Source organism: Salmo trutta, chromosome 35 (genome assembly GCF_901001165.1).
Source record: "Salmo trutta chromosome 35, fSalTru1.1, whole genome shotgun sequence".
NCBI classification, from domain to species: Eukaryota; Metazoa; Chordata; class Actinopteri; order Salmoniformes; family Salmonidae; genus Salmo; species Salmo trutta.
Genome location: NC_042991.1, coordinates 28,560,526 through 28,572,915, shown reverse-complemented (window position 1 = coordinate 28,572,915; position 12,390 = coordinate 28,560,526). Strand labels below are relative to the sequence as shown.

General features: G+C 42.7%; 1 protein-coding gene across 1 annotated transcript; it reads right to left on the bottom strand.

The window, feature by feature from the left end:
* Positions 1–5,736: 5,736 nt before the first annotated feature.
* hsp90ab1 (heat shock protein 90, alpha (cytosolic), class B member 1) lies at positions 5,737–12,390 on the bottom strand. The gene is made up of 12 exons (XM_029734088.1): positions 12,238–12,390; positions 10,542–10,685; positions 10,225–10,431; positions 9,969–10,128; positions 9,643–9,776; positions 9,191–9,493; positions 8,816–8,981; positions 8,270–8,460; positions 7,654–7,801; positions 7,277–7,545; positions 6,380–6,713; positions 5,737–6,267 (listed from the first exon to the last, which is right to left on the bottom strand). Exons 2-12 carry the CDS (start codon positions 10,683–10,685, stop codon positions 6,155–6,157), a joined length of 2,169 nt encoding a protein of 722 aa, XP_029589948.1. The 5' UTR covers positions 12,238–12,390; the 3' UTR covers positions 5,737–6,154.

The window sequence follows — 12,390 nt, the reverse complement described above, 5'->3', positions numbered from 1 at the left end:
AACTAGCTCTTACACAGCCTGGAGGTGTGTTTTGGGTCATTGTCCTGTGGAAAAACAAATGATAGTCCCACTAAGTGCAAACCAGATGGGATGGCGTATTGCTGCAGAATGCTGTGGTAGCCATGCTGGCTAAGAGTGCCTTGAATTCTAAACAAATAACTGACCAGTGTCACCTTCAATGCACCATCACATTACCTCCTCCATGCTTCATGGTGGGAACCACTCATGTGGAGATCATCCGTTCACCTACTCTGCGTCTCACAAAGACACGGCGGTTGGAACAAAAATCTCAAATTTGGACTCATCAGACCAAAGGACAGATTTCCACTGGTCTAATGTCCATTGCTCGTGTTTCTTGGCCCAAGCAAGTCTCTTCTTATTGGTGTCCTTTTTAGTAGTGGTTTCTTTGCAGCAATTCAACCATGAAGGCCTGATTCACAGTCTCCTCTGAACAATTGTTGAGATGTCTGTTCCTTGAACCCTGTGAAGCATTTATTTGGGCTGCAATCTGAGGTGCAGTTAACTCTAATAAACGTATGCTCTTCAGCAGAGGTAACTCTGGGTCTTCCTTTCCTGTGGCTGTCCTCATGAAAGCCAGTTTCGTCATAGCGCTTGATGGTTTTTGCAACTGCACTTGAAGAAACTTTCAAAGTTCTTGAACTTTTCCGGATTGACTGACCTTCATGTCTTAAAGTCATGATGGACTGTCATTTCTCTTTGCTTATTTGAGCAGTTTTTGCCATAATATGGACTTGGTCTTTTACCAAATAGGGCTGTCTTCTGTATACCACCCCTACCTTGTCACAACTGATTGATTGTCTCAAGTGCATTAGGAAGGGAAAAAAATCCACAAATTAACTTTTAACAAGGCACACCTGTTAATTTAAATGCATTCCAGGTGACTACTTCATGAAGATGGTTGAGAGAATACCAAGAGTGCAAAGCTGTCAAGGCTACTTCAACATATCAAAATTTATTTGAGATTTTTCAAACACTTATTTGGTTACTACATGATTCCATATGTATTATTTCATAGTTGTGATGTCTTCACTATTATTCTACAATGTGGAAAATAGAAACAAATAAAAGAAAAACCCTTGATTGAGTAGGTGTGTCCAAATGTTTTACTGGTACACTGAGTGTACCTAACATTAAGAACACCTTCCTAATATTGAGTTGCACCGCCCACTTTTGCCCTCAAAAGATTTAACAAGTATCATCAATAAGGGATCATAGCTTTCACCTGGTCTATCCATCATGGAAAGAGCAGGTGTTTGTAATGTTTTGTATAATTTGTATAATTTGGAACCGGACATGGACCTGTTGTACTGGTATTATTAGAATTTGTATTCAAACAAGCCATAGTCAGTAATCACCCATAGGGCATAGTGTGTACAGGCCCTGTCAATGAAGGGTGTTGATTTGTCAAATTGCAATCACTTCATGAAGTTCAAATATAAAACATTAAAATATACAGCACTGTATCATTAACTATGGTCCAGAAGCCAATCTGCTCTTGCTGCAACACTTGAGATGAATATGACTCAAAACAATATCAATGCCCTATGTATAGGCTGTACAAATGTTAGATTTTTATGTTCTGTTTACATTAGCTTGACACCTTTGTTGAAATGTCAGTTGGCTTATGGTGGTGTTTGACTAGACGGTTTGCCCCACCTCTATCCGGGCCTAGACAAAGACTATAGTTAGAACAACTAATGTACTAGTAGCAAAGCAAATGTCATAGAATGGGTCATGGGACGTGGCATATTCAAGATAATTCAATGGTTTTTATATAGCCTTCAGTGTTGCCTGGGGGAGTCACCTAGGGAAGAACGCAATGTAAACATTTGTCTTTGGACACATTGCGCGTAGTCGAATACAGTACATGTTTCTTATGATGGAGTCATACATTTAAAAAAAAAATCTGTCTAATGATGTGCTTACTTTGAGGAGAGCTGCGCTGTTTATCTGCTTTTTGATGTGTGAATGTTTTAATGTGGCCTGAATGGATGGTGATGGTGGTTGATGCTTTCTCTCAGGAATGTGAAGGATGGATTGGACGGTCTTGGGCTTTGGCGTAGAACTAAATGTAACTGGTACTTTCTGTTTTTATCCTTTGTAGTATTTCAACTAGTAGGCTGGATTGATAATTAAAATATTTTAAATTAATTTAAATACATGAAGTGAACACTTGGAATGGATGCATGTGTAATTTCCACCTTGAATGGGTTGTTTTTTTTTGTGTGAAAAGGTCAGAGGGTGCTATGAGAGGTAGCTGTGCCCTAGGGGGGGCTGACTACACTAGTGATACATTATTTCCTCTTGCATATATTGATTATTGACCTTTAAAAGGTCATGACCTCTTGATATTAAACTATTATAACCTAAGGAGAATGTGGTGCCATCCTGATCCAGTGTAGTTCTCATAGGTAGGTATTGGTTTACGTCAAGGAGTCAGTAAGATGTGTAAACTAGATTACCAGAGAACAGAATGATGATCTTCTCCATGAGCTGTCTGTTAGTGTGTGTTGTTGAATTGAAGCTATTATGGTATTGTGTGATATTTGTCACATTATTTTATCAGTGTGACATACACACATCCATATGGGGGGGAACTCCCCTCCTCCTCCCCCCGGGCTATCATTACAACACCTCCTACTCCCAAACCGTCCGGATCAGTGTGTGGTGATGTGAGCATCTCCATGCCTCTTCACTGGTGTAAAGGAGCAAAAGGCTACACACACACACACACACACACACACACACACACAACCCTCAGCCAACCCTCAGTTAACCTTCCCACTCCTGGGGAAACCAACCAGTCACTACAAGCTTTCACTCTGAGTGGCAGGAAAGGGTTAACTGGTGATAATGCTTACTGTAGTAGTGGAACAAAACAGATGTAGAACATTACACTTCACATCTCCTTCCACCCAACTGTAAAGGTTATTAGTTGGTGGGTCCAGTTCTTGTGTAATTTATTTTAGGTCACCTCTCCGGTTATGTCATCTGAATTCCACCTGCTTCTTTAGGGTTGATCAATTTCCTGTCTGTGATGTTTTAGATAACTTATCACCGTGCGTAAACAAATATTTCCCCCTTCAGATATTGAAGATAGTAATCTCTGATTTAAGCTATTCTATTTAGATTCTCTATCCGGTCAGGTCTACTCATTCTCAGGGCTCATAAACGTAATGGAAACCTAAATACAACACTGGTATCGTTCAAGAGAGCCTCAGTGACGATACAGTGTACATTGACAAAGACAAATTGTAATCTTGTGGGGTGAAGGTTGTGCTCCTTATATTGCATCTTGTGGTTTCAATTTACTGTAAAGCAAATATCACACACGTTACTTTGAGCAGTTTTTTTTAATCACGCCATTCAGAATCAACCACAGAGTGCTCATCAATTGCCCGACATAATTGACCTTCATCACCCCCATGATGACATTTCTTTAATCAGATCTTGATTTATCATTTCTATAGATCATGTAGGGAGGTGTGGTACAGTGTGAATGAACATAATCACCTACTTGGGGACACATTTTGTCACCACCAAGAGTGTGAAGACAACCACAGATCTTTAGAAGAACAAGTTCCACAGGAAGTCATTTGTTGAAGTGGAGAAGACACGAGTTAAATCTTTACATGTGAAATCTCTAGTTGCAGTAGTAAAAGAGAAGGCAAATTGAAACGTTGTCTAAAAATCCCTCCCCATCAGTATGTACTGTCCATTAAACCTTTAATCGACTACTGCGTTCTCTTTTCCCTCCACTGATATTCATAGTAGCCTAGCAGAGGGTCTCCATTGTTTCTGTCACTCGCTTGGTTAGACCCTTCAGTATCAGAATGACTGAGAAGTGGCCAGGGGTCAGACGTGAGTAAGTCACCCACACAAGTTAACACATTTCCTCCATACAATAACTGCAAATCTACATTTTTCAGCTATCTCCACCCCCTCACTAGGCCTCAGCAATATACTACAAACCATGTGATTTCAAAGAATTCACCCCGACTTTTTCATGATTCTCACTGAATAACTCGTGACCTCAATAACATATCTTTGTGTTAATGCCTTGAGTGGCAACAGAGACATTTGCAGGGTGCGAACCACTACCATATGGTTCAAGTTGAAAACCTAAATTCTAGACAGTTTTATGCAAGGTCCAACTTAAAGGGACAATCTGCAGTTGCTACATCTACTGATTTACAGTGCCTTTGTAAAGTATTCAGACCCCTTGACTTTTTCCACATTTTTGTTATGTTACGACCTTATTCTAAAATGGATTAAATACATTTTCTCAGCAATCTACACACAATACCCAATAATGACAAAATGAAAACAGGTTGAAATTTTTGCAAATGCATTAAAAATGAAATACCTTATTTACATAAGTATTCAAACCCTTTGCTATGAGACTCGAAATTGAGCTCAGGTGCATCCTGTTTCTACAGCTTGATTGAAGTCCTGTGGTAAATTCAATTGGTTGGACATGATTTGGAATGGCACACCTGTCTATATAAGGTCCCACAGTTGACAGTGCACGTCAGAGCAAAAACAAAGCCAAGAAAGAATTGTCCATAGAGCTCTGAGACAGGATTGTGTCGAGGCACAGATCTGGGGAAGTGTAACAAGTCCTTATAGTGTAGATTTTCCTCAGTCTAATCAATTTGAGAAAGGCTGTAACATGTTGAAAGTCACGGGTAAATACTTTCCGGAGGCACTGCATGTACCCAGTGTTTCTTAAAGAAAAACGCCTCGTGCTTAGTCTTAAGGATCCGCCCCTTTTTTTCACCGAAAATGACATGCTCATGTAGCTCAGGCCCTGAAGCAACGATACGCATATTGGTACCATTTGAAAGGAATGTAGGAGAATACAAAGGAGAAGGGGAAAAAAAATGCAACCGTTTTGTACCATCTTTGATATGCAAGACGAAGGCCGTAATGTATTATTCCAGCCCAGGTGCAATACACTGCCATCTAGTGGCGAATGTGCAGTTTTAGATCCAAAGAACCATTGGATTTGTATCAAGACTGCCCAAATATGCCTAATTTAATAACTTGTTGTGCACTACAATAGCATGGTATTTTCACTGTAAATTGGACAGTGCCGTTAGATTAATTTAAGCTTTCTGCCAATATCAGATGTCTGTCCTGAGAAATTCTCATTACTTACAACCGCATGCTAATCACGTTAGCTTAACCGTCCCGAAGTGGTTTTAAACTGTATCCTATCAGAACCCAATGCTTGTTATACTCATGTCTAAACCATTGAGGCGAGTGTTAACTATAATTTTGATATAATGGCTGGTCAGGCATTGCATGTAGTTAGCAGTCTGAATTTTAATGGTTGCATTTCTCCAGCCTCAATTTAAACTGATTGTTGCAGAGGGTCGTTCCCCACTAATGAACTCACCATCTCCAGCGTCTGTTCAGTAGTCGAGAAAAGATTCCATTATCAAAGTCAGGAGTCTGCCAAAATTAAGCCCGTTTGCCTGTGCTCCCCTGATGTGTGCAGTAGTATAGGGACTAGTGTCAACTGTTCAAACAAGTCATGTTCCTTCCTTGCCACAGAAGAGCCTTATTGTTAAACTTAGCCCTTAGAAACACTGACATTTAGTGGTTGAACTGTGGTTCTGACATTGTTCCTCATTTTCAGAAGTCTCCTTTTTAACACAACACAGGTGCAGTTTCTAATGTTTTGAAGAACAAAGTAGTCCAGACAGCAAATTAGAACGTTTAAGGTATTACATCGTTTAATTTCTGCAAAACAAAGACTGAATACAGACAGGTCTGGACTCAGGCAAAGGAACCTTGCAGTCAACTCTCCATGCAGCGTGCATGTTATGTTGCACATGAAAACCAACCCAACACCGTGTCAGTAATGGAATGTTCCATTTCCCATTGTTCACACACATCTACCAGTCCAATATTTAAAACTCAGTGCAACAGGGTACTGTTTTTTTCCAGATGCGTTGCCCACCATTAACTATTACATACAGCTTGTACAACAAATGAACCGCATTTCTAGAATTAAGACTTTATACCATAAAGGACACTGACCAGGTTACCCATTTAAAAAAAAGGGCAAATAAACATGTTCGATTGGAAAAATGTGAGGCTATATAAGGGGTAGATTAAGTGGCATTTAATCCACTTCCTCCATGCGTGATGCATCGTCATCTCCCTCTAGAGGTGGGATCTCATCTGGGGCGGGTGCAGAGGTGGGCTCCTCAGGGATCACTTCGTCATCATCGATTCCTGGAGGGAAAGAAGAGAAGGGACATTAGATCCAGTATACATTTCTATTATAATCAACTAATATGACCTTTAGAGAAAATTCTCCCCCTCCCACAGTTGAGTGCATCCTCACCCAGGCCCAGCTTGATCATCCTGTAGATGCGGTTGGAGTGAGTTTGAGGGTCATCCAGGCTGAAGCCAGAGGAGAGGAGAGCGGTCTCGAAAAGCAGGATTACCAGGTCCTTCACCGCCTTGTCATTCTTGTCCAGGTCAGCCTTCTGCCTCAGGGTCTCCACGATGGGGTGGTCTGGGTTGATCTCCAGATGTTTCTTGGCCATCATGTAGCCCATGGTGGAGTTGTCCCTCAGGGCCTGTGCCTTCATGATCCTCTCCATGTTGGCCGTCCAGCCATACGTGCTGGTCACAATGCAGCAGGGCGACGACACCAGCCTGTTTGACACGGTCACCTGGGGAACACCAAGCAGCATTAGTTCACGTGGTAACAGCATGGGAGATTAGTTTGGCAAGAACCAGTGTAGGCAAGTCTAATTTATATTCAAAAGATGGTTTTAAAATGTACAAAATCCAGTTAAATATCATGCAGGAAAGTCTGGTTAGAATTCACCCAAAAAGCACATCCAAAATGTAGTCAGAAACAGGCAAATTCTCAAGTCTGAATGATGGTGTCAGTGTTAGAATGTTATCGTCACACGCAATCATTACACGAAAGCTGCTTCACAGCGTATTCTAGAGTCTCTGCGTAATGCCACACGAACACCTGGGGACAAAAACTAAAGCATTCCCACTCAAGTCAATGCCAAAGTGACCAGCGTCACAACACAGGAGACCAACGGGACAGGACCACCTCAGACTACATGGACTCACCAGGATCAATATTAACTAATGATGAACTAGGGCACCTGTTCACAACCAGAAATGAAAGGTAAAACGTCAACTGTTGCACTCTAAAATAGAGCAAAGACCAGAAATGGATTAATTGCAGAACTTATAGGTTGTTCCAGTCACCTACCTTCTCTACTTTCTTGTCCAGAATCTCCTTCATGAGCTTGCAGAGGTTCTCGAACTTTGTCTTGTCTTCATCCATCTTCTTCTTCTCCTCCTCGTCCTCCGGCAGCTCCAGGCCCTCCTTGGTCACGGAGACCAAGGTCTTGCCGTCAAACTCCTTCAGCTGCTGGACACAGTACTCGTCAATGGGCTCCGTCATGTACAGGACCTCGAATCCTCGCTTGCGCACACGCTCCACAAAGGCAGAGTTGGCCACCTGGTCCTTGCTCTCACCTAAAATAAATAAATAATGTCAGTCAACTTCTGGGTCTAAGTGATTCACTGTCTGCCGCTGGGTTTGGAGCTCTACTTTATTGGGGCTAAATGGCTAACTAGACCCACCAGTGATGTAATAGATGGATTTCTGGTTGTCCTTCATGCGGGTGAGGTACTCCGTGAGGGAGGTCAGCTCATCTCCGGACTGAGAACTGTGGTAGCGCAGCAGCTCCGACAGCTTCTTGCGGTTCTGGGAGTCCTCGTGGATGCCCAGCTGTAGAGAAACAATGACCATTAGTATAATCTGGTAGTCAATAGGAGACCATTAGACATTAAACTACTGCCCGGGGAAGTTTCATGCACTCATTTAGCTTATGGAGGTTCAGAAAACTTTGTGGCTCCTGAAGCCGGTCGAAATATTATCTATGTTCTAAAACACTATAGACTGGATCCTGTTTGGAACGCGGTACAGCAACTAGCCCTACAGGGTATGAGGAGCAAGATCTCACTAATATTGCAATTAATAAATTGGGGAAACTAAAAAAATGCTAGAAAGGAGTCTACTCTAGGTAAACCTTTGTTTAAATACCCAAGTGAGGTAGACCTTTGAGTCACTGAAGAACACCAAATGACAGCAATTGCAGGAGAGGACAAGTTGAGTTATTAGCAGCAAAACAATCAGTTCAAAAGAAAAATCTGAATTTCTCAAGTTCCTACCCATCTGACACATGCAATGAGTTACCTTGAGGTTCTTGGAGAAGCCATCATAGAACTTGTTGTAGTTCTCCCTGTCCTCTGCCAGCTCGCCGAACAGCTCCATACACTTCTTGACGATGTTCTTGCGGATCACCTTGAGGATCTTGCTCTGCTGCAGCATCTCTCGGGAGATGTTCAGGGGGAGATCCTCAGAGTCTACCACACCACGCACAAAATCTGCAGGGGGGACAGACATTAATTTCCCTTTAATAGCACTTCAATATAGAAAGAACCTTAGTGTGTGTCAAACAAACTAATATACATCATAAGTAGGCTAAAGAGAACAGACTAGTAGCCAACTATTTCAGAGCAGCATTGTCAGCCCTTGCCATTAGCCTATATGTGAATAAACCATTCATGAGACAGCGGTGCCTTTGCATTGTGGCCCTGCAATAGCCTGTGGCCAGGGGTATTTGCATTACAGAAACTACTGACCATTGAATAACTTTTCCAATCAAACATGTCCCAGGGGACAAAATGGCAGCCATTTCAGATCTCCAAGACTGAAAGCAACAAAGACTGGGTTACTTACTCAGGTACTCTGGGATGAGCTCCTCACAGCTGTCCATGATGAAGACCCTCCTGACATACAGCTTGATGTTGTTCTTCTTCTTCTTGTTCTCAAAGAGGTCAAAGGGTGCGCGGCGGGGGATAAAGAGGAGAGCACGGAACTCCAGCTGGCCCTCCACTGAAAAGTGCTGCAGAAGGGAAGACGCAGGAGAGTTTTTAAATACAAATACATTCACATCAACTTATCCTGTTCTCCAATCTGTGTGCTTATAGTTATTCCCACAGACCATAGGAGTTGGCTACACAGCACAAACAGATCTGGGACCAGGCCATCATCTGGGCAACCCCAGGAAACCATTTTGATTGCGCCGCATTTTCTAAATTTCAACGTTCGTACCTTGACAGCCAGGTGTTCCTCCCAGTCGTTGGTCAGGCTCTTGTAGAACTCTCCGTACTCCTCCATGGTGATGTCGTCAGGGTTTCTGGTCCAAATGGGCTTGGTCTTGTTCAGCTCCTCTTGGTCAATGTACTTCTCCTTGATCTTCTTGGTCTTTTTCTTGTCCTTGTCTTTGGAGTCCTCCTCGTCATCAGAGCCAACGTCCTCGATCTTGGGCTTGTCCTCTGCCTCCTTCTCCTCTTTCTCCTCCTCTGCCTTCTCCTCCTCATCGTCACTGATCTCCTTTTCACGCTCCTTCTCAACCTACACAGAAACAAAGAGAAATTTAGTTTATGAATCCTTCAATTAAAAAAAAATATATATAAAAGACTTTCCCTTACTGCATCCTCAGCCACACCTACATAAAATGGCCACTAATCACACTTGTCAAATACTTCCATACATATACTCACGAAGAGGGTGATGGGATATCCAATGAACTGAGAGTGCTTCTTGACCACCTCCTTGACCCTTTTTTCCTCAACATACTCCGTCTGGTCCTCCTTCATGTGCAGAATCACCTTAGTTCCACGCAACATGGGCTCCCCTGGAAATTAATTACACCATAGAAATCCATTTGCCCATTTTGTCGCCACTACAATACACGGTAGTGTAAGAACACCTACAATCCACTATACTGTCTAAAAACAAGAGGTACATTGTTTTTTTTTTTCCATTGTTCTGTCGTGCGCAACGCCCCCCCCCCCCGAACCCAGCTTTTATTGAATGGGACACATACCAGTGTCGACCTTGACTGTGAAGGAGCCTCCGGCTGAGGACTCCCAGATGTACTGCTCATCATCGTTGTGCTTAGTGATGACAGTCACCCTCTCGGCCACCAGGTAGGCAGAGTAGAAACCCACACCAAACTGCCCAATCATGGAGATGTCAGCTCCAGCCTAGCAAAGAGGGAAATAATTAATCACAACATGTTCTCTCCCTGCATAGTATTTGAATGCATATTAGTGAATATTTCTGTAATCCAATGGACATACCTGCAGGGCCTCCATGAAGGCCTTGGTGCCAGACTTCGCGATGGTTCCCAGGTTGTTGATGAGGTCAGCTTTGGTCATGCCAATTCCAGTGTCGATTAGGGTCAGGGTGCGCTCCTCCACATTGGGGATGACGTCAATCTTCAGTTCCTTGCCGTTGTCCAGCTTGGTGGGGTCCGTCAGACTTTCGTATCGGATTTTGTCCAAAGCCTGAAAGATATTGAACAAAGTAAATGTCAGCATCAAAATATTGCTAAGTCCAAAGAGGGGTGTTTTATTACATATCCAACATGGGGCCAAACACCAACCCTCTCACTTACATCAGATGCATTGGAAATCAACTCCCTGAGGAAGATTTCCTTGTTGGAATAAAAGGTGTTGATGATCAGGGACATGAGCTGAGCGATCTCTGCCTGGAAGGCAAAGGTCTCAGCCTCCTCCTCTTGGCGCATTTCTTCAGGCATCTGGGGGCAAAAGCAACACTGTTATGAACTCTGGAAAACACCAATATAGGAGGTACAGATTTAAATTAAGCAATGCATATTCTAGTGCAGTTAGTAACAAGGGGAGTTCATTGCAAGTGAGTCATTTAACACCTCCATAGTAGAGTCCTCAAATCTAACGATGTTAATGGCCATGCCAATCTGACTGCATTATTGACAAAGATGATGCAAGAGATGCCAATTTGTGAATTGGAGTGGCCTCCACAATCAGTCCCATTTCATCGGGCTCCCGAGTGGCGCAGCGGTCAAAGGCACTGCTTCTTAGCGCTTGAGGCGTCACGACACACCCTGGTTCGAATCCAGGTTGCATCCCAACCAGCCATGATTGGGAGTCCCATACGGCGGCGCATATTTGCCCAGCCTCGGACAGCGTAGGCCGTCATTGTGAGTAAGAATTTGCTCTTAACTGACTTGCCTAGCTAAATAATGGTAACATTTAAAAAAAAATTAAATTCATCGTGATAAACCAACTACCGGAGGTTGAGGAACCAGAAGCCAACATGGCGACATACAGGAGACAATAGACGTTGCCAGCACGTGTTTTACATAGTCGGTGGAAAGGTTTCAGGGAATCCATAAAGAATTCTACTCCAAATTGACTTCCAGAACGTTGACCGATTTTGAACTTGTCCGCACGTGGATATCGAATCGCTAATATCAAGGAAGGTGACGACGATTCCGCAGTGCTAGAAATGCACGAGGAAGTAGCTAACGTTAGCTAGCGTACCGTCTCGCGAAGTCATGCTGCCTGTGTACGCAATGTACAATTAACGTTACTGGAGGCATAAAGGACAAGGTCAACCATTGCATACAATGTTTAATTAAACTACATTCAGAAGGTGCATGGCACAACCAATTCCAACTTCAGGGCAGTTCAAACGGCCACTAAATTGATACTACAACAATTTGCAAAGTGTCAAACTATGCAGGTGTAGCTAGCTAACGCTACCCAGTGCCAGCTAGTTGCATTGGCCAGACGGAAAACGAAAGCTAGCAAATGGCTGCTGAGCGAAACGTTGACAGTAGCTAGTTCGAGAGCCAATCTTGTTATCGACAGGTTCTACGCCGACTTAACGTTACTAAGTTAACATTAGATAGTGAATTCACGTTAGCCTCGAAATGTGCTTTTCCACAAGTTAGTCAATCTAGCTAACTTTAGTTAGCACACACATCGAGGACGAATGAGACAGAACCAGGTGTGGTGAGACGAATGAGTGGGGACTAAAAAAAAAAAAAATTCGCCGCAAAATGTGGTTATCGGTTAGATAATTTAGTATACACGTAAGGAATACGAATTTAATTAAATAACTACGTAAAATGTAGCCGACGTTTGTAAACTAGCTACAGTAACGTTAGTTACTGAATCGAACATTCTCGACTGACGGATGCGGGACCAAGCCAGAGATGCTAACGCGCTACGGTAGTCAAAAATAATACTTTAGTTGAGCAGTGATTTGATAAAGCAAACTATGAGTACATGGCTGCGTTTAAGAGTTAAGACGTTAATATATACCTTTATTTGTTCCGTTGACTTCTCTTGAATAAAATGCTGCCAATATCTCAAGTCCCCTCTGCTCTCTGACGCAGGAAAATAGAAAGGGATTTCCTTTTAAAAGACCGATATCTTTATACCCTCTTGTGTGTTTGATTGTGCGGACGTATCCAT